The sequence below is a fragment of the Capra hircus genome, chromosome 17, assembly GCF_001704415.2.
Source record: "Capra hircus breed San Clemente chromosome 17, ASM170441v1, whole genome shotgun sequence".
Lineage (NCBI taxonomy): Eukaryota > Metazoa > Chordata > Mammalia > Artiodactyla > Bovidae > Capra > Capra hircus.
The window spans coordinates 5,503,206-5,531,050 of NC_030824.1; the positions used below are offsets into that span (position 1 = coordinate 5,503,206).

General features: G+C 53.1%; 1 protein-coding gene across 4 annotated transcripts in view; it reads right to left on the reverse strand.

Moving 5' to 3' along the window:
• Positions 1-27,845, reverse strand: part of MYO18B (myosin XVIIIB) — a 239,338-nt gene that overhangs the window by 171,933 nt on the left and 39,560 nt on the right. For all 4 annotated transcript variants that reach the window (XM_018061067.1, XM_018061070.1, XM_018061069.1 and 1 more), the window contains exons 12-15: positions 25,459-25,603; positions 6,267-6,440; positions 2,932-3,022; positions 892-1,084 (exon numbers count right to left, since the gene is read on the reverse strand). In XM_018061067.1, coding sequence (XP_017916556.1) covers positions 892-1,084; positions 2,932-3,022; positions 6,267-6,440; positions 25,459-25,603 — 603 coding nt within the window. The remainder of the gene's footprint in view (positions 1-891; positions 1,085-2,931; positions 3,023-6,266; positions 6,441-25,458; positions 25,604-27,845) is intronic.

The window sequence follows — 27,845 nt, forward strand, 5'->3', positions numbered from 1 at the left end:
CAGAGAAGGCCGTGTACGGGGAAATGGCTGGTGTGAGATGCTGACACAGGGAACAGGGGTTGCCTCTGGGGGCTGGGGTAAAGGAGGTGGTATTTTCTGCTTCTGGACACTCATTCACACTTGCCAGTTTTTAAATAAAGAATGTGTTTTAAATAAAGTGAAATATTATGGGGGAAAATATGATGGATGCTACCACGTGTGGAATGCCTAATACAGATTAGGCATTTTCTAGACCACTTCATCAAATGTTCAAAACAGGGTCTTTAGGAGGTGTGGTAACACCAGGGAGGAAGGAGGGAGTAGATGCCAGGGGCCATCCGGGATGCTGGCGATACTCTCCTCTCCCCTGGGTGGTAGCTGCGTGAGTGTGCTCAGCTGGACAAATTCACCGAGACGAGACGTACACTCTGGATTTAGGCACTTGTCTGTGTAAATGCTACAGTTCAATTTTTTTTAACATAAGTAAAGGCAGGCATGCAGGAATGAGCCTGAACAGGTTTCCTGACTTGCATGCAGAGCCTCCTTGGAGGGCTGCTGCATATCCACCTTTGCTGGGTGCTCCCACGTTATGATCCAGAGACTGTGCAAAACCCACGATTTTCACCCATAGCCGGGCATGAAGGGTGCAACCTAATTGCTGGAGAACGGTTCAGCTCGGGTGTGTGGGTGAAGAGGAACTGTTCAGCCCAAACAAGGGTTAGCTGTGGGAGCAGGGCCTGAGGAGCCCCAAGCTCTGAACTGAAGAGGCCATGGGAGACAGAGGGAGACGGGGGAGGAGCAGAGGCCCTGGCAGTGAGGCCTGGAGTTTGGGTTTTAATCAGTGCTGGACCAGACAGCATGAAGCTAAATGCAGGATGAGTACCCAGAAGCCCCAACCCAGCCCAGCCATACCTCCCGGAATCGCTGCAGCGCCAAGACAAAGGTCCGCTGGTAGAAAAGCAGCTGCAGGCGCTCATGAGCGTAATTGTGGCACAGCTCCTCGAAGGTGGCGGCCCGGTCTTTGCTCTGGTGCCGGGGGTTCTGAAAGCCTGGAGAGTCCACCACCATGATGGAGGCCATGGAGAGGTGGTGGGAGGAGAAGGATCTGCGGGGGGAAAGGAGAGGGGCCCCGGGAGGACGTGGAATCTTAGAGCCCTTCTGGTCCAGGCCCCCTGCTCCCCCATCACAGAGATGGAGAAACCAGGGCAGCATGCTGGGCAGGTCTGCAGACCCAGCAGAACACACTACCTGTGGGCTGTGTGACTTTGGGAAAGTCATTTAACCTCTCTGAGCATGGGTTTCCCCCAATGTTAAATGGTGGGAGGGATGAATAGGAAGACCCAGGGGCTGCAAAGAAAAAAAAAGCTGAAGTATGGAATGTGCCTCCCCTGGACATTGCAGGCCATTAGGACACAAGCTCTCTCCACCAGGCCAAGACTGGATAAAATACTTGCTTAAGGCTGCACCACAAATTTGCTATAACATTAGGACTAGAGCCTCCTTTTCTTTCTTAGTGACATGTGGCATCAGAAAAACAACTTTGTTCAATATCTGCCTCAGTTTACAAAGTTCTCTCAAGCTTCACCTCCCTGGATCCTCTTGACAAACCTATGAGGGTGGATGGAGAAGAGACTATTTGCATCAAAAACCAAGAGTTAAGAGACTTTACAGAGTCACATGTGGGTTCCAACCCTCGCTCAGCCATAGTGGGGCTGTGTGTCTTGGCAGAGTCGCACTATGTCTCTGAACGTCCGCCGTGGAAGGGGCTAATGATGGAGACAAACTCAGAAGGCTGGTGGGAGGGCTAGGTGTGATAAAACGTCCATGGCTCTGAACGTGGTAAGCGCTCAGTGTTTTTTGCTATTATTCCCATCAGCATGAACAGTTATATGCTTTGGAGAGGCCTAAGTTTGAACTCAAGCGTTTCGCTGTTATTTGCTGAGGTTTTCCATCTATAAAATGGGGCCAATAAGACACACCACACAGACATGCTTGAAGATTAAGTGAGTTAATGTTCAGAAAGCCAGACGCCCGCTAGGTGCTCGTAAATAGCAGGACAGGCAAGTGTCGTCATCACCAATACACCCATTTCCCGGATTCGGGCTCCCAGAACACCAGAGCCAACCAGGAAGCAGCCACCTGCTTCCTGCAATTCACCGATAAATGCTTCTTCCCCTGAGCATGCACGATCCCCTGGTTTCTAGATAATGTGTCTGCGATCTCAGAGGGTAATTACTCCAGCAGGAAGAGAGGGAGCCGACTCTATGCCCACAGAGAACCCCAGCTGCGCTGTTGCTACGCACCAGCCTCACCCCTTGAACAGGATGTCGGAAGCCTAATGACGCCTCCCACTTACACGGAGGAGGAGGGGAAGCCCTTGTGCAAGCTCTGGATCGGCCCCACCGGGAACTGCTTAGATTTCCCAGGGTTCAGAGAGGCACTCCCCATGATCGAGAACACAGGCTCCCAGTAGTATTACCTGCAGAAATCTGCAGCGTTTTATGATCACAATTTAGGAAGAGTTGTTCACAGATATTTTTAAATTTATCTTTTATTGATTTCCTATTAAATTTATTTTTATTTATTTACTTTTTAGCTGTACTACGCGGCATGCAGGATCTTAGTTCTCTGATCAAGGGCTGAACTTGTGCCCTCTGCAATGGAAGCGCGGATTCTTAACCACTGGACCACCAGAGGAGTCCCTTATTGACTACTTTAATATCTGCAGTGACCCTGGGGAACAGACCTATTGAATATTTCACAGATGCACAAGGGGAGGTCAGAGAGGTGAGCTGATTTGCCAAAGTCACACAGCCCTAAAGCCAGCACCATCCAGCTCAAAAACCCACTCTCCAGCTCAACAGAACCCCACTCTGCTAAACTCCCCAGGCTTGGGCTCATTCATGTGCTGCAAAGAGACCACCTCTATACCAGAGGGAAGGTTGCTGTTACCTGTTGATGAGCGAGACCACGGCGGCAAAGACCTCTTGGTACAGGCCGGAGGCCATGCCCTCCACACACTCCACGCCCGTCATCTTGAGCCCTGCAGTGGGGAGGAGAGGAGGGTGGGCATCCCGCGGTCAGGACCTTGCCAGGGACGTCACTGCTGGCCTTAGAGAACCTTCCACCACACACACACACACCACCCTGCTGCTGAAATTACTCACGTCCTTAGGATCAAGTTCAAGTGTCTTGTCAGGTCCTCCAGGGTCCTGTGTGGCCTGACCCTACCTCGCCTCCATTGTGATCTCCTGGTCATCCCTCAGGACTCAAGCCAATGTCACCTCCTCAGGGAAGCCAGCCGTAACCACTGCCACGAACCCATTAGGCCAATTCTCAGGACTATCTTGCCTTTTTTAAAAAAAATCTTTATTTTTATTTTATGGAGGTAGGTATGCCCATTTCACTGCTAAAGACACTGAGGGCCAAATGGCACTGAGTTAGGTTAAGTCTCACAGGGCTACTTGGAAAGTAAATGGTGTTTGCAGACTCCCTTATTATTATCATTGTTGTTATTATTATTGGCTGTTACACGCAGCATGTGGGATCTTAGTTCCTTGACCAAGGATAGAACCCATGCCCCTGGTACTGAAAGTAGAGTCTTAACCCACGGGACCACCAGGGACGCCCCCTTGCTTTTTTGAAAAATTTACTTTTCAAACTGAGATACGATTGACATACCAAAAAACCTGTACAATTTTAATCATACATCCTGATAAGTTTGAAGCATAAACCCATGACATCATCACCACAGATACGCCATAAACATAACCATCACCTCTGAGGGGGAGAGAGAGGAACTTTCAACATAATATTAACACATTTTTACATACAGAATACATTACTGCAAACTGCAGGCACTCTGTTGTACAGAGGACATGTTCATCTACTGATCGCTTCATTTGTCTGTCCTCCAGGGTTTTTCATCTTGACTGAATGAAACTATGTACTCTGTGATCAAAATGCCTCCTTTCCCCCCACTCTACCCCTGTCCCAGTGACCACCACTCTACTCTGTGTCTCTGTAAGCTGGACTATTTTAGATTTCAGATATGAGTAGCATGTTATTTAAAAGTGAAAAAGAAGGGAACCCTGCCATTTGCACCACCACGGATGAAGCCGGAAGACGTTCTGCTGAGCGAAGTGCCTGAGCCCCCGGGGACACACGGGCCCTAGTCTTAGAGCACTGACCGCAGCGCATCTTCACTTTCTGCTTATTTTGCTAGTCTGTGTCTCCCACCCTGCCCCCTACCGAGAGCACCCCAAGGATGGGGACTGATTCTGAGTCTGTTGGCTCCAAATTCCAATTTCTGACACACAGTACTCAGTAAATATCTATTGTTCCCTCTTTCTAGGGGGAAATTTGGCAGTTTCACAGCAGAAGCCGTAACATGTTGGACTTAATAACTTTACTCTTAGGATTTTATTGTATTGAAATATGCAGAGAAACAAAGATTTCTAGGTACATACATTCTCCCAATTGTTCATTAAATTGGCAGAAAATCACTTTTCCAAGACAGCTCGAATATCTAAAAAATAGCAAATGGGATAGATAATTTGTAGTCCAACCATATAATAGAATACTTCAAGTAGGTCTGGAAAAATATTGAATGAGATGGAAAAGTGCCTGCATATAGTGTTAGGAGGAATAAAAAAAACTTGGAAAACTATTACAATGGTGGCCTCAATTTTGTATAAACACGCATGGGTCCCATTAGAACAGCCAGCCTGATTAAGGGGCACTGAACAGAGTGGGGTAAGGAGTGGGGCTCGTATCTCAAATACTGACCCTTAGGTGTTGGTTCCAGCCACGGAACTGGAAACACAGTTTGCAAATTTGCAGGCCCTAGGGCTTGGAGAAATAGTTTTGCTTGTACATTCCAGGCTGCCCGCTGCAGCCCCAAAGCATTTCCCGTCCCTGCTTTAACTCCACCTGCAACCTGGGTCGTTGCTAGGCAACCCACAGCCTCCCAGCATCTCTCTCAAGCCTGCTGGTCCCCTGCCTGCTTAACATCTACCCTTGAGATCTCAGCCTGCGAGGTTGACTCAGCTTCACCAAGCAGTGCATGCATGTAACTGCTTCTGTGCGTGTGTGTATGTGCATATATGCACTGTGTGCACGTGTGTGCTGTGCGTGTGACAGTGCAGATGTGTGCACACGTGCTTGTGTGCACATGCCTGTACACGGTACAAGCGTGTGCCTGTACATGTGCACCCGTGTCAGAGAGGAGGCGTAACTATTAGGCAGACCCCAGCTTACACCAGAGCACAGGACTGGATGGCAGTGAAGTCCACGACATCAGCCGTCAAGCTGAAGTCCCTGGCAGGAGGAGCAGCCCTGTGGCTCCAAGGGGCCTCTAACAGACGATGCTAAAACCACAGTTCAAAACAGTGCTTCCCACTAAGCCCAGACTCTGCAGTCTCCAGAGAGCTCCTCTTGGAGAGTTCTCAGAGACGCCCGGGGCTCTGAGGGGTCCTCTGCCCTCGCCTCCTGCAGCCGGAGTATCTGGCGGCCGAGGCTGCAGACCCGGGACTCAGCAGACGCGCCCGTGCAGGCGCCGTGTAAGTGTGCTCCTGCTTGCCCCGCTCCACGTGAGTTCCAAGCGCCCGCGTTCCTCCAGCTGCTCGGACTCAAGCCCTAGAAGGCGTCCTGGCCCCTTGCTTCTGCCCAGGGCTCACGCCAACAGCCCTAACTGTAAACTAGACCTGAGCTGGCCCACCTCCGCCCATCTGTCTGCCCATCCCTTGCCCAGCCTCCGTCACCTCACCAGGGTGGGCTGCAGCGGTTCCCACCCACTCCTTGCTCTTCACCCAGGCTGGGCTTCACGCAGAGTAAACCAATAGTGCCATTCCCCTGCCTGCACCCCTCCATGGCTTCCCTCAGGCTGAATAGACTATTCTGTGAGCTCTCTGACCTTATCTACTGTCCTCCCTGCCAGACCAACCACCTTGGCCTCATTTCTGTCCTGGCAGGTCAGTCTCCTACCTAGAGTGGGGTCAGCAGAGACCACACCCAGTGGAGATGCCATGGTCCCTGGCACCATCCTTAGTGCCCCCTCTTGGCAGCACAGGCCCCCTCCTAGGTTTCAGCAGCCTCTGACCAGGACAGAGCACTATGCAGGAAGGGGCCAAGTCCATTTCCAGAGAAGCAGCTTCGTTTGCACCTCGAAGGTCTACATATAGTAGACCCTCAATAAATCCTTGATGAACAGTGAAAGGATGCTGGTGTGTCCCCAGAGGGTGGCTCTGCAGGGACCCAGCCCACCCAGGGAGGCCGCGGTATGGTACCTGAGCCGGCTTCTTCATCCTCCAGGCTCCGCCGGCTCGGCCCAGACGTCACCTGCGCGATGATCTGTCGCAAGTGGTGCTTGAAAGTGGCCGTGTTCAGCTCCTCGTACTCGCAGCCCAAGGCCTCTGCTGCGTGGCTGGCCCACTCAAAGCGCATGAACTGCTTCCGGCCCACTGTGCAAGGGACAGAGCAGAGGAGAGCGGTGAGGTCCTGGGCGGGCGATGGGTAGGCGTCCAAGAAAACCTTGGAGAATCTCGCCACCTCCCAGCCTCTGGGCCACCCACCCCCAGCAGGAGCCCGAGCAGCTGAGGCCTGGCCCCAGCTGACGGCCTTGGGCAGGAGCCAGCCTTCCCAGGAGACACATCTGTCCTACTGCCCTGCCAGCTGCACTGTTCACTTTTCCAAAACAATTAAAAATAGTGCCCTCTCTATGGGCTATCACAATGCCACTAACGTCAGCAACAAAACCTATGCAACACGGGCAATGCTTATATGGTAACGTTAAATGAAAAGGACTAGAAAAAATCACACTGTAGTATGGCATCAAGTGTGTAAATCACTCTAAGCTGCTATGTAAATAAGGAAAAGGAGATAGATTCAAACGCTTTCTGCAGTGGTTCTGTACTAATTTTGTAATCCAAATTTTAAAATTTAATGATTTACTATGGCAAACTACAGTTCTACTTAAAATAATTTTCTCCCATCTCCTATCTTCCCATATCTGTGTTTCTTTCTTTGAAATAAGAATCACAGCTGCCAACAGAGACTTCTCAATCCATCAGAAAAAGATCATAAGGGTATCATTCCTCAAACAGACATCTTAAAGAATCTGCCTGGTTTAAGAAAGATTCGGAAGTTTGGGAAAAGACCTTATCTGGGGCTTTGACAATATCCACCTGGAGTGGGTTGCCATTTCTTTCTCCAGGGGATCTTCCCCACCCAGGGATTGAACCAAAGCCTCCTGCATCGCAGGCGGATTCTTTACCAGCTGAGCCACCAGGGAAGCCCAAGAAGACGGAGCGCGGGCCGCTGCTTATCAAGGTCCTCCTACACCAGGCACTCAGTGCTGATTCTCTCAAGAACGTTATTACCTCCGTTTTAGAAATAATTCCCATTTTACATATAATAAAACAGATCCAGAGAGGTGACGTGGCTAGTAAAAAAGTCCTGCCAGTTTAAAAAATGATCAAGAAGGTAAGAACGATGGTGGTGATTATGTGGTGAGGATGGTGGAGGGGACGATGTGATGACGGCAAAGACAGTAACGAGAGCGGTAGCAGCTGCACTCACTGACCCCATTTAGTTCAACGGCATCTTTGTTTGGCTCATGGCTTTTGGAGTCAAAACACCTGTCTTAGAGTTCCAGGTGTGACACAGAAAAAAATCAGTACCTACAAGCCTTAACTACTTATTATTATTACTGAATCTTCACAAAAGTCCTAAAAGCAGTATCATTCCTATTTTACTGATGAGAAAACTGATTCAGAAAAGTTACCAGAAATCAGGCTAAATGGAAGAACTATTTCCCCAAAATCAATACGGACTGTAGCCTGCCAGGCTCCTCTGCCCATGGGATTCTTTAGGCAGAAATACTGGAGCAGGTAGCCATTCCATTCTCCAGGAGACCTTCCCAACCCAAGGACTGAACCCAGGTCTCCTGCATTGCAGGTGGATTCTTTATCATCTGAGCCACCAGGGAAGTCTCTTTCAATATCACCTTGAGAATATTATGACCCTAGGTAAGACTTTCTTTGATGTGGAATCACTGACCTTTTCACTTTCTGTAAGTACCTAGTGAAAGGAAATGTTATATAGCGCTATCTTAACTGAGAGCCCATTTTTTGAGGGTGGTCACTGAGAGGATGTGGCACCCGGGTGGCCTGTGAGCTGGCCCTGGGCAACTGGAGGGGCCTCACCCTTTCCCTGCCCCTGAAATGTCCACCCAGCCCTCTCCACTCCCGCAGTGGGCACTGTTACAGGGATGCAGCCTTGAGACAGCAGGGCGCTTCTGAGGCCGTCCAGAAGGGCTCTGTGACCCAGCCCAGTGCCGGCCCCTCAATAAACTCCTAAGATTCTGGAGGGCAGGGGCGGAGACCCACCCACCTTGCAGCGCCCAAGACAAGCCTCATGTGTCAGTTGCCTTGTGTGTTACACCTGCCACACTCCCATTTGGAAGGGCTGCTTCTTCAGTCTCTCCCTGCCCACCCCTACCGCCCCGAGTATGGGGTGGGGCTAGTCTTTGAACCAACACCCCCATCACTTGTCACAAACAGAAGGCAGAAATAAATACAACGTGCGTACAGAGATACCATTAGATTCTAATTAGATACAGTCACCTGGGAGCCTGAGGTCTGCTTTCTCTTTGCTAAAAATAATGGAGATTAGCAAGCATTACAGAGAAGCGTTACAGGCTACTAGCCCTGAATGAGACATCCTCTTCCTGGGATGGGGCTGAAAGTGAACTCAACAGAACACGACTGTCCAGGCGGCTGACGCCCTGCCCCTCTCCTGCCCCATCACCTCCACTGCCACCCTCTGAAACGGTCTCCAGACCCTGCCTGCTGTGACCCATAGCCTTGCGGAGCTACAAGTGCTCACGAAGGGGCTCAGCGATGGCTGTGTCTGAAAAGAGGAGCTGGAAGTGGACGGGGCAGGCCTTTAAGTCCCGCCTGACTTAAGGGGTATATTTCCAAGTGCTCTGCGCAGCATCCTGCTGGTGAAACCCAGGAGGTACACGTGAGCCTTGCCGGGAAAAACCCGTTTCTGCTTCCAGCCCCCTGAAGGCTGGCCAGGCGCCAAACCCAACCCCATGGGTCCCTACATCTTTGTACAGAGCCGGGTGGAGGCCAGGCCTTCTCAGAGGGGGCTTAGAACCCTGGGCTGGCACCTGTGGCAGGGAGAAGGCAGACTGGACGGGAACATGGGCACCAGAGCAGCCAGGGTCTGCTTACAAGAACACTGAGCCACAAAGAGAGCGACCTTCTGAGGTCTCGTGGCTGGTAACGGGCAGACGCGAGATCTGAACTCAGCGCCTCCTGACTTCAGCTTTCAGTGTGCCGACCCTGGGCCCGTGCAGAAGAGCCTTCTCTCATACAGGGATATTGTTCTGAAACCAGAATGGAGCGAAAAATCAGAGTCAAAGGCTTAAAATTCCCCTTGAGAATCTCTTAAATTGCCCGTGGCATGCAGTACTGCAGCATACTTCCTCAACTCTGACGCAGCAAGCCTCCCCTCCAGCGGAACACCAGAGGAAGCGGGGGGCTTGCCTTCAGGGCCCATGACACACAGAAAAATACGTATCAGTAACCGCTGGCCTCACACCTGCCTGCGTGTGGCCGGATTTACATAAATACAATGTTGTCTGACGGGGCTGCCCACCCTTGAAACAGTTCTCTATGAAAGAACTACCTGCAGACACCAGTTCTGTAGTTCTGCTCAGTGAAAAACAGTCTGTGCATCTCCCCGAGGAATGCACACCTGGGCGTGTCCACACGGAGCGGGAGGACGGCTGAATGAGCCTGGCTCATCTCCCAGCTGTCTTGGGAGGTGTGCAGGCTGAAGGCTGTTAGGCCTGATTTACAGCAGAGGCCACCAAGACCCAGAGAGGGGAACCGCCCTGCCCTGAGTCACAGGCGTAAATGGCTGAGCCAGCACTTGAGTCTAGGTCCCTGGACCCTCCAGTCATGGCATGGGGTTAGGGGCAGCTCTGGTATCCCCAATATCTCACATTTCAGACCTGGCCTGAGCACACATGTGGGCTGTACGTCAAGTCAAAACGCAACAGGGCCGCACTTCAGAAGGCAGCGTGGTGGGTGGGCCAGAGCAGGAAGGCTGCCGCTGCGCCACCGTCTGCCCCGGGGCTTCCTGTGCTCCCTCTGCTGGGGGCCTTTGCTCGCACGGGCATTTGCTCAAGCACAGGGTGTGGCTGGACGTGCCACGGAACAAACATCCCCAGCCCTCAACCAGTGACTGCAAGTTTGAAAGCGTTAGTTGCTCAGTTGTGCCCGACTCTTTGCGACCCCATGGACTGTAGCCCACCAGGCTCCTCTGTCCATGGGAGTCTCCAGGCAAGAACACTGGAGTGGGTTGCCATGATCTTCCTGACCCAGGGACTGAAGGTAAGGCCTTTTGAGAGCAGTGGCTCCGGGTGGGCTGCTGTCTATGGGGTCGCACACGACTGACGTGACTTAGTAGCAGTAGCAGCAGCAGCGGCTCCAGGCTGTGCTCTGCTGACCCCCAGAGGCCTCTAGCAGAGTGGAGCCCCAGCTGCCTGCAGAAGGAGCTGGTTTTGGTGACAGGCTCTTAGGGCTGCCTTCCTTCCCCATGCCCCTCCCAGGGCTTCCTGGGATCACCTCCTACGTGAGATTCTAGCCCGTGAACCCTTATCTCAGCAGCTGCACCCATTTACAGTGCTAAGGCTGAGACGGCCTCAGATGCTGATCCCATGTAACATGATTTGGTTTGGTTTTTCCTTCAACTGGGCTTCCATGGCGGCTCAGATGGTAAAGAATCTGCCTCCAAAGCAGCAGGTATACCCAGGTTCGATCCCTGGGTTGGGAAGACTCCCTGGAAAAAGGAATGGCTACTTACTCCAGTATCCTTGGCTGAAGAATTCCATGGACAGAGGAGGCTGGTGGGCTACAGTCCATAGAGTCACAAAGAGTGGAACATGACTGAGTGACTGGCACATACCTCCCTTCAATTACTGAGGCCAAGAGAAGGTTTTCTGAAAGTGAGCCAAATTCCTGGCATGCTGCTCTTTTGGTTGTGTGCCTCTGTCTATCCCTAGAAACTGTCTACACATACGGGCTGCTGGAAACAGTGGCAGATTTTATTTTTTTGGGCTCCAAAATCACTGCAGATGGTGACTGCAGCCATGAAATTAAAAGATGCTTACTCCTTGGAAGGAAAGTTATGACCAACCTAGATAGCATATTCAAAAGCAGAGACATTACATTGCCAACAAAGGTCTGTCTAGTCAAGGCTATGGTTTTTCCAGTGGCCATGTATGGATGTGAGAGTTGGACTGTGAAGAAAGCTGAGCACCGAAGAATTGATGCTTTTGAACTGTGGTGTTGGAGAAGGCTCTTGCGAGTCCCTTGGACTGCAAAGAGATCCAACCAGTCCATCCTAAAGGAGATCAGCCCTGGGGTTTCTTTGGAAGGACTGATGCTAAAGCTGAAACTCCAGTACTCTGGCCACCTCATGCGAAAAGTTGACTCATTGGAAAAGACTCTGATGCTGGGAGGGATTGGGGGCAGGAGGAGAAGGGGACGACAGAGGATGAGATGGCTGGATGGCATCACTGACTCGATGGACATGAGTCTGAGTGAACTCCGGGAGTTGGTGATGGACAGGGAGGCCTGGCGTGCTGCGATTCATGGGGTCGCAAAGAGTCGGACACGACTGAGTGACTGGACTGAACTGGACTGCACTGAACTGTGCTACCGAGGGCAGGGCTGAGCGAGAAACTCCCTGGGTGACCAGAGGACTGTGGAGCAGGACAGAGCGGCTGCATGGCCAGGGTCAGTCTCCCAAAGGGCTCCTCAGAGCAGGTGTTCCCTGGGGAGAAATGGATGCTGTGTGGTATCACTTTGCCCATTGTTTGGTAACACAAGTTTCTTAATTGCAGGACATCTCAGAGCCTTTAAGGAATATGGTATGATGCCCCAAGAAGGGGACGTTCTGTGTAGACCGATATGGCCTGGGAATGCTTTCAGACCAAGATGGTCTAACGCCCCATGAGACACTGGTTTAGGAAACAGTGGCTTAGCTGAAAGAGTCCTCCATTAACCAGGTGACCCTGGGCAAATCACTGTACCTGAGTCACTTGCCCAAGATCACTCTGCTGGGAAAAAGCAAGCTAGGATTTGAAGAGAAGAATGAACAAAGGGAAATGAGAGAAAGAAAAGAGGAAAAAGGAAGGCGTGAGGGACAGTGATGGAGCTGCAGTCTCTGAGATGCTGAGACCCACCTGCAAAGGCAGGTTTTCCTGTTTATACTCAATACAAAAAAAGAGGAAAAAAATGACACGACCGTCTTTCCCTTGGGCGCCGTCAGTTCAATTGCTATCAATTACTGTGGCCTCCTACATTTATTGATGACCAGGTGACTTTTCTGCTGAGTCACTGGCCGTTATGTGACCTATCTATAACACTGGTGCATCTGGCTCATATCTCCTTACGCAGAGGTTTACAGTTTGGAGGTCTGTGAAGGAGGCGGCCACCTGCAGGGCAGAGATAAGCCTGAAAGGCCATGGGTACCCCGAGAAAAGGCGACATTCCAGAAACAGACTGCTCGGGTTCAAATCCCACCTCTGCTGGCCAAAGCCAGGTGATGTTGGGGAAACCGTGTCACCTCTTTGAGCCTCAGTTTCCTCCCCTGTGAAATGGGCATCTGCCCCCAGGGCATTCTTGTGAAGGGCCAGTGCAGTTACAGCTAAGCGCAGGATCTGCAGGATAAATGTCAACCTTTGTAATCGTGACCACACGCTGAGATTTCTGCCCAGGGATACCAGGTCAGGTTCAACTGTTGGGATCCTGGAAAATGGGGCTGTCTTAGAGGCCAGACCTTTAAGGCTCCTCCTGAGTGTTAGGGTTCCTGCCTGTTCCTGCTGTCCCTGGGTGGCACGCAGCCCCAGAAACCTGGACAGATCCTAGAGAAGGTCATCTGTCCCTCTGCACAGTGAGTGAGCCCCGTAAGGCCTGGACAACAAGCCATCAATAAATCGTTGCTGAGTTGTTCAGAATCCACCATCAACTGGAAAGACAATGAGTGGACCTCTACGGATACTCTGGTGTTTGGGGCAAAAATGGCTGCTAGACAAGTCAGCAGCAGCAGCATCTGCTTAAACCAAGCAAATGGGCCACTCTTCTGCAAGACTGCTCAGTACCATGAGTCTGCTGCTGTGCATCAGGAGTTGCTAGGAGAAAGGGAGCAAGGGTAGGGGTCTCCTGGACTAACTGATCAAGCAGTTGGTGGGGCAAGACTGGCATGGCATCTTTGGGGTGGTGGGTGGTCTTGGGAAGAACCAGATAAGGCAGTTTTAGACCGGGCTGCGAGATCTCGAGCCGGACATCTGAGCCTCAGTTTCCACGTCCATACAGTGGGGTGGCTCCTCTCCCAGTGGGTCACTATAAGGATGAAACAAGACACTGGATGTGACACTGCCTGGGAGTGTCCCCAGGGCAGCTGGTCTGAGCTGAGAAGCAGAGTCACCAGGGAGACCTTGGTGGAAGGCATCACTCATCACCAGGGGAACTGCAGGAGCAATGGCTTGAGGGGTGGGACCAGTAGCTGGTGAGTGACTGACCAGTAGCCTGAGGCCACACAGTTTAAGCCAGGACTGAACCTGGCCCTGGCTGCCCTCAGTCCGATGCTCTTTCTATATTCTGGGGTCCCTCGGCAAGGTAGGCTGAGCAGGGGTCCCTCAACTTATCACACTGTCTCCTTTGAAGCTGGGGCCCAAGGGAAGCCCAGAAAAACAGCGGGTGTTTTCAGAGTACTCACCACATGCCTGGTGCTGTGCTAAATGCTTAATCTCATCAGGGCAAGAACCACATGAAAAGGTGTGATTACTAATCCCCCGTGTATTCATGACACCATGGACCACGCAGCAAAACATGGCATAGAATGGGGGGAATCTTCAAAGACAGAACTCCTTGGTCCCAAATTGGGCTCCTCCCCTTTCCAAGTTAGGACCTTCCTTTGCCTTTCTGAGCCTCCACTGACTCACCCATAAAAAGGGTGTAATTCGCCATATCGTTCAGTCGTGTCCGACTCTTTGCGACCCCATGGACCGCAGTACACCAGGCTTCCCTCTCCAACACCAGCTCCCAGAACTTGCTCAAACTCATGTCCATTGAGTTGGTGATGCCATCCAACCATCTCATCCTCTGTCATCCCCTTCTCCTCCTGCCTTCAATCTTTCCCAGCATCAGGGTCTTTTCCAGTGAGTCAGTTCTTCCCATCAGGTGGCCAAAGTATTGGAGCTTCAGCTTGTAACCATATCGGGTTACAAGGATTAAATGGAATAACCATGCAAAGCACTTAAGTCATGCCTGGCAGAGAGCAGACTCAGCAAATAGTGACAGGTAATAATTCCATCATCATCGTCATCATTGCTGTCAGCTGTATTGCTATGCTCTGACTCTGAAGGATGAGACATGCTTTTATGATGGGAGTCTTCACTGAGCCATAGCTCACTGGAGTCTCTGATGAGCAAGGCTAAAAGAGATCCCAGAGAGTGTCTATACACCGTCATTAGGCAAGTCTTTTCCTCTCTGAGCCTCAGTTTCCTCATCTATAAAATGGGGTAACGGCGCCTACTCCATGGAATCACTGAGATGAACAAAGCTTAGCATAGTACCTGCCCCTTGTAAGCACGGGATAAATGTCAGCTGCTGTTATTACTTATGGGAAACAGAGGTCATAAAGAGGGGAGGGCTTTCGCATGGCCAACCTGAAGCCAGTCCCTTGGGGGTTCCAGCTGCCTCACACCTCCCTCCTGAATCCTGGGGCTGGCGACAGGAATGCCTTCTAGCATCAGCCACTTCAGGGGTTTGTGGCTTTTAAAAATATAGTTGTTTACATCCCACAGCAGCTATTCCAGCTTAATGAATGAATTCAATATGCTCAGAAAATGCAGAATAAATCCTTGCCTGTGGCCCAGAATAGGCCGGGCTGTGGCAGCTGTCGGGCAGGGAGCCAAGCCACCAGCTGGGGCCTGTGGCAGAGGAAGGGTGGGCGCAGGACAGGGCCCAGGGGGTACTGGCCTTAGGGCTGTGGGGCCGTGCTAGGGCTGTGCTGGGGCTGTGTGGGAAACGTCTCTTGATCCCAGAGCACCAGTGCCGGGGTCTGAAGCTGGCACCTGGCTGATGGGGACAACGAAGCCCCAGGCCTTGCTCAAGGGGCCACCACACCTCTGCTCACAAGGGCTCTTCTGTGTGATGCACCCTCCCTGACTCCCTCTCAGTTTGGGAGATTCGGTTCAGGGTCCCAGGTCCTAGGACCCCTTGGGGAGCGGACCTTGCTGAACTTTGGGTGTCTCCTGTCTAGAACTTTCTCCTGGCATCTCCAATGCACCTGTCTGGGTCTCCCTCCTTGGATCAGAGGGGAATTGTGTCCTGGAAAGTGAGGATGGTGGTGCCGAGGGTTTCCCGTCGAAGGCACAGAGTAAAGACAGGAGAGGAGGGGAGGAGGGAGCAGTGGAGAGAGAGGAAGGGGAGAAGTGGGGGGGAGGGGGCGCGTGGGGGAGGGGGGAAGGATGGGGAGGGGGAGGGATGGCGGAGGGGGAGCAGTAGGAGAGAGAGGAAGAGGAGAAGTGGGGGGGAGGGGGCGCGTGGGGGAGGGGCAAGGATGGGGGAGGGGGAAGGATGGGGAGGGGGAGCAATGGAGAGAGAGGAAGGGGAGAAGTGGGGGGGAGGGGGTGCGTGGGGGAGGGGGAAGGATGGGGGAGGGGGAGCAGTGGAGAGAGAGGAAGGGGAGGGGCTCATGGGGGAGGGGCAAGAATGGGGGAGGGGGAGCAGCATGAACTCAGCAACGGCCGAGGTGTCCAGGGGCCCAGACTCTTGCCCAACATCCCCCACGGCACGTGAGGGTGCCGTGAGCAGACCTGCGTGAACAAACACCCAGGGTGGGGAATCGCGCTGTTGGTCCTGCAGGCCCAGGAAACCACGCCTCCAGGACGCCCAGCCCCACCCCACCTCTACAGACAAGGATGTCCTTGGGGGGTTGCTGTTTACAACCCCCCAAGGCAGGAAACTGCCCAAAGGCCCATCAGCTGGAGAAGTGCCACGGACAAGCCCCGCAGCCAGTGGAGAGAAGACAGGCGCTGCGGCGTCCCGCCAGCAGTGTGGTCCACCGTGCCCAGACAGGGAGAAGCAAAGCGCGTGAAACGGGGCCACTGTGAACCTGTTTCTGAGCCAGTAACGGCGCCCACCCACCCACCAGGGCGACTGTCACAGGCACAGCTCACGCTCGATCTCAAGGGCCAGAGGAGGTGGCCTGCGGCTGGGACCACAGCAACATGGCCAGGCCGCACGCTGGATTTCTACGGCCATGGGGAGGACTCAGCCTGCTACTGTTCCAACTACTGACGAGGCTATGACAACTTCCGACCAGAATGTTAAGAAAAAAAGCCAGCCTGTTGGGGCACTGGAACCAGCCTGGAGCACACAGTCACGGTGGACACATGACCCAACACATCTGTCAAATCCCAGAGAAGGTACAACACCGAGCTGAACCTCAGGGTACACCAGGAGCTTCAGTTAATAACTGTGTGTCAGTCCTGGCTTGTCAGCGGCACTGAACGTCACCTTTACACCTTAACAGTGGTCACCTTCAAGGGCAGGAGGATCAAGGGATGGGGAGCGAGCTGCTTCCGACAGTCTATGTTCATTTGTACTGCTTCCATTTTTCACAGGAAGACAGCTTTACGGTGTTGCTTGTGCAGTTGTTTAAAAACAATAAAAAAAGGGTTACAATTTTGCATCAAGTGCTTGAATATACACTGACTGCTTCGCACGGACAGCATTGCTATTACTGCTCCCCTTGGCCTTCTGGGGTCCTGCCTGGGCTTGAGAAGTGTCAGGCTGCCTTCTCCTATCCGTGGACAGACTGCCCTGGCTGCTGCATGTTGGGGGTCCTGGTAGAAAGTGGGGGCTGGGCCCTTGTCATTGCTGCCATCATCTTCCCTTTCTGTGGGCCCCTCGGGGCTCCCCAAGTTACAGCCCCATCTCTTCGGGGTCTGACACCTTTATCAGGGCAGGCAGGAGTGGTGGCCTATCGGCAGCCTCCCTCCATCATCCCATTACGGGGCCTGTCCTTGGTTTATACATGGGCCTGAGTGTGTTGTATGTCAGGCAGTGGGGTCAGTGACAAGCAGACTGATAAATTCAGTGATTGACCGATAAGTTAAACCTCCCATCAGCCTTTAGAGCCGAAGGAAAGCAGGCAACTCAGCCATCAGGGCAGACACCACCCGTCCTGGTTATTATAGTCTAGATTCTGAACATTACTGTCATTTTACGGAGTCACGAGGGACAGCAGGCAGAGTGACAGCGTCTCAGATTTTCCAGGGCGGATGTGTGTCGTCTCTTACAGCTATGGGGCCACAGGGATTGGAGAGGACTGAAGACCAGCCCAAGCCAGCGTGGCAGACTCAGGCGTTGAGGGGAGATACTGCAACAGGGAACAGATTTTCCATTAATAATAACAGCAATAACAACAAGGGTCATGCTGCTGCTGCTGCTAAGTTGCTTCAGTCGTGTCCGACTCTGTGCGACCCCATAGACGGCAGCCCACCAGGCTCCCCTGTCCCTGGGATTCTCAAGGCAGGAACACTGGAGTGGGTTGCCATTTCCTTCTCCAGTGCATGAAAGTGATAAGTAAAAGTGAAGTCACTCAGTCGTGTCCGACTCTTAGCGACCCCATGGACTGTAGCCCACCAGGCTCCTCTGTCCATGGGATTTTCCAGGCAAGAGTACTGGAGTGGGGTGCCATTGCCTTCTCATTGAGCTATACATATTCAGAACGAGTACTGTAGTCCTCCCAAGGACACGGGGAGGCGACACAATTATCCCCAATCTTCAGATGAGGACACTGAGCCTCAGAGGTCAAGAGGGTCACAGATGGCAAAGACAGACACGCGCGGGTCCACCTGCCCCGAGCCCACGTCGGGAGCCTCGATTCCTAGCTCCTCTGTCTCGCTTTCCCTTCATGGATGACCTTGCAGATGAAGGGAGACTGCAGGCTGGGACAGACCTGAGAAGCTGCTCTGAGCGGCGAGGTGGAAGTCCAAGAACAGGCCAAGGGAGGACTGGGCCAGGTGGGCGGCCTTACAGAGGAGGGGGGACACTGGCTGCTGAGGCAGACAGGTGCTAATTCCAACCGTGGCTGCACCAGGTGATGCTGTTTGACCTTGGCGGTCTCACATAACCTCTCTGAGCCTCAGTAGCCTGCACTGCCTAGTGGGAATTCCCTCCCTACCTGCCAGGCTTGCTGGCCTTTGAAGCTGTGACACAGAGCACAGCGGTAGTGACCCTGTGTGACCGACTGAGAAGAGGGGAAATGGCTTTCATGCTGCTCTCTGGAAGCTTCCGTGGAGCCACCAGGCCACGAGGAGGCCCAAAGAGGTCCCCGGGAGAGCCCTGAGTTCTGAGAAGCAGAGAGAGAGAGGCGCCTGGCCTCCCGGCCACTCCGCCCCCACTGTTTCTTCGTCACCACCTCTGACCACAGCCTAGCCAAGCCCTCCTATACTGCAGACCCCTAGGAGCTTGGGGCGACGGTAAGATGAGACTTAAAGCCATGGGGCTTGCGGCTGATTTTTTCCGCAGCACGGTCGCCGGCCCAGTCACAGAGTTGGCACGTGCTAGAACCCTCACGTTCCCAAGCCCCAGTCTGCGTCACTCCTGACCACTCTGATCACTACCCCCACACAGTCCTTGGCCCCCAGAACCTTCATCAAAGCTGTGGAAAGAGCACTGGACTGAGAGTCCAGAACGGGACTCTGGCTCTGAAGCTGCCGTTCACTAGCACCGAGAGGTCACCATGTGCCCTAAAGCAAGGAGCCACACCCCCTGAAGGCTTGAGTTCTCCGCCCAGTATATGGGCCTCAGGATCGCCCCCACCCAACTCCGGCCCATGCAGGGGCAGGCAGGCACTGCTGCAATGGAGACCACTGATAACAAAGCGCTCTGCAAAGACAAGTGCTGGGGCTGGTGGCATATCCCATGTGCCGGGTGGGATGCAGTCTTGTGACCAGTGACGTAGAAGGCGGGTGGGGTTTTACCATTTTACAGGCACAGGTCAAATCACACAGGCCAGTTCCACCCCCTGCAGGGCCCAGGGTGTCCCTCCTTCCTACCCGCCTCCTTGTCAAGTGGGCTCCAGAGAACATCTGTTCGCTGCCATTTAACACACACGGGGGCTGGCTGATTGCTCCATGGGCCACATTTTGCCAAAGGAAAGAAACTCGAGGTTGGATACATGGTTCCCTGGTGGCTCCTGAGGGATGGCCCGGGCCGTGAGTCTTGGTTAACAGCTAACCGTCCCTGTGTCAAATCACCCGGGGTTTTCTGCCTGCCATGCCGAGGCGGCCCCCAGGGCCCCTCCCACTGCCTTCCCAAGGGCTCCATCAGGGACTGTGAGCCCGGGAGACAGAGGCGGCGGCGGCAGCGCAGAAAGACGGAGGGATGCGGCCTCTTGACAACGGACTGGCTGAGCCGGGAGCCACCTGGCCTGTCTGTGGGAGGAGGCCCAGAGCCCCAGCATTTCTGGCACCTCGGCCATGGGTGAGACCCTAGACAGCTCTCCGCCACCCTCTCTCCCTCTTGAGGAGGATGTACAGGTGAGCCCTGGAACTCAGCCAAGGTCACACACAGCTAAATAGAGGCTGAGCTGAGATCTGAGCCCAGAACCAGCTGACTTTGAGCCGCCTGGGTCCCTGTGCCGCCACATTCTGGTAAGAAATGTTCTCGCTGACGCTGCCCAGGGCACTGCTGGTGACGGTGACCCAGAGTCTCACGGCAGCCAGCCTCCTGAGGTCAAGAACACCACGTCATAGGGGCTGAAGGGACTGAGGAGGCAGTAGGGGAGGGCCACAGTGGCAGCACCCTGCAGGCACTCAGGGGTCAGGGGAGGTTTAAAGGGACTCCCCCAAAACGAGGAGGGTCAGACGAGCCCCCAGGAGTGTGCTGGGACTGGCTCCCTGGGGAGAAGCCAAACTGGGCAGGAACCATGAGTATGCAAGAACCACGTGGCTACCTGAGGGCCTGGGCCCCCATGGAGGGGACCAACCCACCAACACGTGCTCAGGGCCCTCCTACGGGACCACTGGGCCTGGGAGCTGCTGCACAGGGCTTGTGGCTGGCACCTGTCATGAATGCGCCTTTGCTCTTTGCAGTTCCAGGCACACCGCTCCTAAAACCCTTGGAATCTCTGAAATGGTGATGGTGTCTTTTGTCTGTTAAGGAGACGACCAGTGGCTGGGGGACCCTAGACGGTGTCAGGACAGGGGCTGATCACCCGAAAGACCCAGGCATGACTAGAAACTGGGAACTTTCAGTTCCATCCCCTCCAGGGAGGGGAGAGAAGAGGCTGGAGATGGAGTGAATCACCAAGGGCCAATGATTTAATCAATTACACCCATGTAATGAAATTGATGCTTTTGAACTGTGGTGTTGGAGAAGACTCTTGAGAGTCCCTTGGATTGCAAGGAGATCCAACCAGCCCATTCCAAAGGAGACCAGTCCTGGGTATTCTTGGGAAGGAATGATGCTGAAGCTGAAACTCCAATACTTTGGCCACCACATGTGAAGAGCTGACTCATTGGAAAAGACTCTGATGCTGGGAGGGATTGGGGGCAGGAGGAGAAGGGGACGACAGAGGATGAGATGGCTGGATGGCATCACTGACTCGATGGATGTGAGTTTGAGTGAACTCTGGGACTTGGTGATGGACAGGGAAGCCTGCTGTGCTGCAACTCATGGGGTCCCAAAGAGTTGGACATGACTGAGTGACTGAACTGAACTGAATGAAACCTCCAGAAAACCCCCAACGAGGGGGCTCAGAGAGCTTCCAGGGTGCTGGGAGGCCCACACACAGTGAGGATGGAAGCCCCTTCTTCTGCTGCCTGCCCCATGCATCTCTTTCACATGGGTGTTCCTGAGCTGTGTGCTTTATAGCGGATGCTGGTAAGTCAAGCACCCTCTAAACTTTTGTGAGCCATTCCAGCAAGTTACCAACTTGAGGAGGGGTCTGTGACCCATGTCTGAGATGGTGCGGTCTTGTGGGACTGACCCCTTGACCTACACGAACTCAGTGTCGGGAGTGGATTAAATCGTAGGACGCTCAGCTGGTGTCCAGAGAGTCAGAGGATTGCCTGGTGTGAGTAAAAGCCCACACCTCTGGTGTCAGAACTGTCATGAGAACAATAGCTCAGGGTGCCCCAGAGAAGACCTGGGACCCTGAGAGGACAGAGGTGTCCCATGTGTGGAATGGCACATGCGGCCAGGGAGGCAGCGGATGTGGTCCCAGAGGCTGGGCTCAGCGCCTGGACAGACTGGGTCCAAATCCCAGCTCTGGCTTTAGCTGCGTGCCCTGGGCGATGAGGATGAACCTCTCTGGCAGGCCTCGGTCTCCTCATCTGTAAGATGGGTATCTTACAGTTCTCGCTCCTCCCAGGCTGCTCCAAGGTTGTGCAGCGACATCACATCTGTAAGCATGCGGCCTGGGAAAAGAGGTCAGTTCTTCATCAAGGAATGACCCAACCAGCCTATGCAAAGTCTAGGGCAGGGGAGGGGTCGTGGCAGGGAGACCTCCTTCTGGAATACACCGGCTGTCGGAGGCCAGGTGAACTACGCTGCTCCTCTTACAAAGCTCCTCACTGTGCACCAAGTCCTGTGCTCCCAGCATTGGCACCGACTCATTTAACCCTCACGACAAGCCTACAAAGTGGCTGCCGTCACCACCCCATTTTACTGGGGAGGAAACTGAGGTTCAGAGAAGCCAAGCCAGGAGGCTGACTCTTTCCCACTGCACTATCTTTCCTTGCTGCTGCTGCTGCTAAGTCACTTCAGTCGTGTCCAACTCTGTGCGACCCCATACACGGCAGCCCACCAGGCTCCTCCATCCCTGGGATTCTCCAGGCAAGAACACTGGAGTGGGTTGCCATTTCCTTCTTCAGTGCATGAAAGTGAACAGTGAAAGTGAAGTCGCTCAGTCGTGTCTGACTCTTAGCGACCCCATGGACTGTAGCCCACCAGGCTCCTCCGTCCATGGGGTTTTCCAGGCAAGAGCACTGGAGTGGGGTGCCATCGCCTTCTCCTTACCGGGTTATTAAATGAACCAAATCCCATCAGAAGCCACAAGAGGCACAGGCACTTCTGAAAGCAGCAAATGCTAAACCAGTATTAGTGGCAGTTGTCATTACTGCCATCACAGTCCAAAAATCCCGAGCCCAGTTATAAGGCCTGAAATCTCCCCACAGGGACAGATACGGTTTTTAAAAACAGAATCAGGACTTTCAAAACAAGTTAAGGAAGTCAGTTGTGCTGGGAGGAGAGCATCATTTTAATGGAGGAAAAAAACCTGATTAATGGAAATGATTCTTAATATATTTCAAAATGATCTGTTATGACACAAAGTCAAGACATTTATATACGACTTTGAAATTCTTAATAGCTGATTTCAGAGCAACCTATTATGAAATCTTCCAAAGCAGAATATATTGTAAGTAAATCACCGGGCAGGCCTCCCAGGCAGACTGACGGCAGCTCCTCTTAAAATAATTTATAAGGTGGGATGGGGGAGGCTGGCAGGAGTTATTGCCATAATCATGTATTAATAAAATATTTATAAGTGACTTTCTCTTTTATTGTTACAGGTATGAGTCCCGAGCCCACATCAGAGGGGGTGCCCCGTGAGCCCCAGGGAGATAGAGTCAGGCATCAGACTTCTCTGGTGGCAGCTTAATAGGCCAGGGGCTCCCTCAGCCTCTGTCCTGTGGCATCAGAGGCAGAGCGGGCTCCAGTGTGACAGAGGGATCCCTGTCTTGCCCTCTCCCTAGGCTTTGCCAAGTGCCGGGAGGGAGGGAACCGGCCTATCTGAGCTGAGTGCAGCCGAGAGGCCCAGGGCTGTGACACCCTGGAGAATCAGCTAACCCAGGCTCAACAGCACAATCTGCTTAAGGACTGCCCTGAGCCGGAATCATGAACCACCTGTCCACCACCCCCGGCACCTCACTCCGTATCTACCACCCCATACATGTCCCCGGTCTGTCACTGCAGGCACCTGTCTGCACCCCTCTGCTTTCCTGGCTACAGGAACATGCTCAGCTCAGGCATGGGGCAGGCTGGAGGGGCAGGGGTAACATGCCCGGGAGCAACCTTCAAGCAGGCAGAAGCAGGTGGTGGCGCTGGATCAACATCCTGGCTCCCTCGCCCCTCGGGTAATACACAATGGGGAGACATGCTCTTCAGAGGTTTCCAGAGGTCCCTCACTTCCCAGAGTTAGTCCACTTGAAATTTTATTTTTATTTATTTATAAGAATGTTTAATATGTTTATTTGGTTGCCCTGGCTCCTAGTTATGGCACAAGGGATCCTCGATCTTCATTGCTGCATGCAGGGTCTTCAGCTGCAGCATTTGGGGTCTTTAGTAGAGGCATGATGGGTCTTTTAGTTGAGACGTGCAGGATTTAGTTCCCTGAGCAGACACTGAACCCAGACACCCTGCCTTAGGAGCTTGGAGTCTTAGCCACTGGACCACCAGGGAAGCCCCTAATTCACACCTTAACTCCGCAGCATCACCCATCTTTCCTTCCTTCACTCCCCTCTTGGTTCTTCCTGATATCCCCTCCCCCAAAACCTACTGCACCCAAATCTTCATCTCAGGGTCTGCCTCAGGGGAGCCCAGCTTAATATAACTTTCTCTTTCTTATTCCATTCAATCCTCACACCAACCCCAGTCTTAGCCCATTGAAAGAGAAGCCTCTGAAGCTTGGAGAAGTTTGCTTTTTAACTCACATCTGCCTCACTCAAGAGCCCATACCCTGGGGTGTACCGCACCTGGACCTTCGAAGCCTCAGTCTTCCGTTCTGTAAAACAGGTCTGTTTCCTTCCACACCCCCTTCAACCTACAGATGCCTGTACCCCAACTCTAAATCTTCAACAGCTCTTCTGGTCTGAACTGTGCAGTGGCATCCCTAATCCCAGTCTGTTTACAAAGCTGTCTGATTTACAAACAATCAGGACCTAGAGCACGCCCCACGGCTGATTTTTGGAAAAGGCAAGTGGCAGTTGTTTTTTCCATGTTTGTATAGTCAGGCAGGCCTGCCCTTGGCCTGGACCAACTGTGGAATTGCCACCTTACCTATTTCTGACTCAGCATAACCCCTAGAAATATCCAAAATCAAATCAGCGCACCGGTACATGAGGCTCAAGAATATGATAATCAGAAGGACAGGCCACAGGGCCCAGGGGGATGGCGGTGGAGAAACCATGTGCCACCATGTTCCAAAGAAGTCCGCTGCCTCCCAGGGGAAGGGCCCAACGCCTGCCAGTGTCAGCACTCAGCGCCAGAGGACAGGCGCCATGCACGCCTGTGTCCACTCCACAAGCCTGTCCCAACTGGATGTTCTCGGCCCAAAGGAAGCCACTCTCTGGAGGAAAGAGCTAGACAAGGACACAGTCATAACACAGGGCACCATAAGCCCCACGAAGGCAGGAGCTGCACTGCTCTGGATACTGACCATCTCCTTGGGACCTTTCACAGGGACGAGTGTGGTGGGAGAGGATCCTGGTGAGGGAGGCGAGGAGCCTTGAATGCCAAGCCAAGGGATTTTACTCGATGGAGCGGCCAAGGGAGAATCTCGGGAGGATTCTAAGCAGGGAACAGTACCACAGGTCTGTGTTCTAGAAAGGAGCCCAGTGGTCACAACAAGGGAAGAGCGAAGGCATCGGCAGTGAGGCCACTGCGATAACACAAGAGAAAAAAAAAGACTATCAAACTCTTAGTCTAAGGTGATAGTAAAGGATAGAGAAGTCAGGACAGGAATGCTATCATGAGAGTACCTACAGGGAAAGGGGAATGACTGGAGGGGCAGGGACAGTCAGAACCCCTTGGGGAGACCAGCGTGAAGGAGGACAGTCAGCACACAGACAGTTCAGGCGGAAGCAAGTCTGGGAGGAGAAGGACAGCTGGGTCGGCTCAGCATACACAGCGGGAGCCTCTCCAAGATGTCTAGACAGAAACACGTCACCTTCAGTGCATGGACCCAGCCTTCTCTCGCCTGTTCCAGGGCATCTCTTTGCGGCACAGTGGCTACTAGCTACATGCGGCTATGTAAATGTATGTTAATGAGAATTTAATACAATGAAAACATTCCTCAGTTGCACCAGCTACAGGTCAAATGCTCGATGGCCACAAGCAGCGAGCGGCCACCCTACTGGAAGAGGAGCTCCCAGGCATCACAGAAGTCCCACTGGACAGTGCTGGGCTACGAGGCTTGCTTGAAAATCAGCTCTGCTTCCTTCCCAGCATGCCTGCTTCTGTAGCCGAGCAGAGAGCAGCCCCAGAGACACAGAAGACGACACACTGACACCGTCCCACCTCACAGACAGAAGGGCCTTGTCAGGCACCCGTCAGTGGAGACAGCTGGCAGTCCAGGTGAGCTCGGCTGGGAAGCACCTACCTTTGCAGGCCCCCGCTGCGCCCAGGTGGTAGATGGCTGCCAGCACCCGCCAAATGGCCCTCTGCTCTCCATCTGAAATGCCCAGCGTCTCCATGGCGCCCTGGAGCTGGGCAAAGGCGGCCGCTGCCCTCTGCTTGTCTTCAGGCTGAGAACAAGGGGAGAGAGGGAGATAAACAGACTGTCACGGTGGAGGAAACGCAAGCTCACAGCGGGAAGCGGGGCTCGGTCTCAGGGGAATGTGTGGACATTTTATGACCACAGTAAATTACCCACGATTAGCTGGGGAGTATCGACACACGGAACTCAGACTGCTGGGAAAGTTATAAAAATCATTTGTCTGACTTCGGATAGCGTGTGATTTTCATTCGTTCATGTGCTCATTCAATAAGATTTATTGAGGCTCTGCACTGTGCTGGACTCTGGGGAGGCAGAGATGAGCGAAATCCAGAACTTGACTCTGAGGACCTCTCAAGGTAGAAGTGGAAAGAGATGTAAAAACAACTAACTGTGAGACAGGCTAAGCGGGGGACTATGGGATCTCAGAGGAGGGCCAGGCTGATTAATCCTGCCCAAGAGAGTGAGAGAGACTGTCAGGAGATGAGACAAAATTGTGAAAGAAATCTGAATGGCAAATAGGCAGAGCTGACCAGCTTGACAGAACAGAGGCCTGGTGGGCGGGGGGGGGCAAGGAGAACAAAGGAGGACTCTGGAGAGAACAGGCAGTCACCTGGACACGGCCAGGGAAGCAGGGATTTCTGGAGTGGGGCAGACAGAGGAGGGGTAGAGACACGCATGAGAAGCTGGCCGGTGCCGACAGAGAAGGCCTCGAACCCCATGTTAAAGAGCATAGGCTTAAAACTCCAGCCACGACAGACAAAAATGCACCCATGTTTCCATTCCTGGACCCGAAGCAGACATCATCAATCAATGAAGATCCCACAGGGGTCCAGACTCTCTTCAGGACACTCCCTCTTGCGGCCCCCACTAACTGACCTGCCTCAGCAACTGAGACAGATCCTGTCTGCCATCCCCAGGGCAAGCGGCAGGCAACCACCAGAGATTTTTCAGCAGGAGAGAAGAGAAAATGGTATGATCAGATGCTTATGGGTTGCAGAGTATCGCTTTTTCTTTCCCAGATTTACGGTCCCAATTATGTCTGATTGAATATTAAAATCAGTCTGAAACTCCTGCACACACACACAGCATTTGGCCAAGGAGACTCAACCCCTGAAGCCTGCTGGGTGGAAAGGCAGTGAGCTGACGGTCAGAATTCTTTTGTAGATCATCTTCCAGCAGATAACGAGGAACTAACATGCACCTGGCCTGCTCACAGAGCTTGGGTGATGAACCGTAAGCTGTCAAAGCTGGCAAGTCCTTGGATCTTAGGGATTCAGGGAGGGGACAACGCTTGCCCCAAGTCTCACAGCAAATTAGTACCAGATTCAGGGTAAGAATCGGGTTTTGCTGACTCCCCGCCCAGGCCACTTGTCCCCTCCACTCAAGCCACTTCTTCTAACTGGGAAAGAAACCTGCAAGGATCATCGACCAATTGGGACGACGTCAACGCACACAATGACATTGAGGGATGTGCTATAGGAATGTTTCAATTAACAGCAAAAGCATGTTCCACTGATCCATCATATTTCTGGGCCACCACAGGACCACAAAATCCCTAGCAACCAGGAACTCAACCTAGCAACCACAGCTGCTCCACTGGAGCAATCGGAGGAAGGGAAGGCATCTTACCAACGTGCTCTTGGTTATTTATGAGATTTCAAAGTAGCAGAGAAAGGACACCAAAAGGACAGTGGCGACACATTTATTGCAGCTCCCACTGTCAGCCACGAGCGTCTGACTTTCAATTAGAGGCAGACTCCATCATCTGCCACTTAGCTCACATGAACAGAAGAATTAGCAAACTTCCACTGCAGCTGGCACGCATCTTCTCCTCTGCTCCCCGCCTCCCCCAGGGGCAGAGGGCTGAACGTATGTGCTTCTGATCTGAGACAGTTAGATCAGGAGGAGGCTGACTGCTCCCTCAGCTTCCAGGGAGCCAGACACGTCTGCACAACGCCCTGACAAAGAGCCAGTCCTTCCTCAAAATCAAGGAAACGGAAATCAGGCAGGGCGGTGTGACAGACCAACTCACAGCCAGAAAGTCTACCGAGAGGAGGCTGGATACAGAGCAGGTGGTCCAGGCAGGGCGGAGTGGTGGAGCACCGCACAGCCAGGAGAAAGGTCGCATCACTGATCATGCGAGCACATGCGTGAGCCCCACATGAGTCACAGGAAACACATACAAAACGCCACGCCACCTGTGAGTCTGTTCACGTGAAAGCCAAAAGTGGGCAGCACAGCCCTCTGGGAAGAGAAGTCAGGAGGATGAG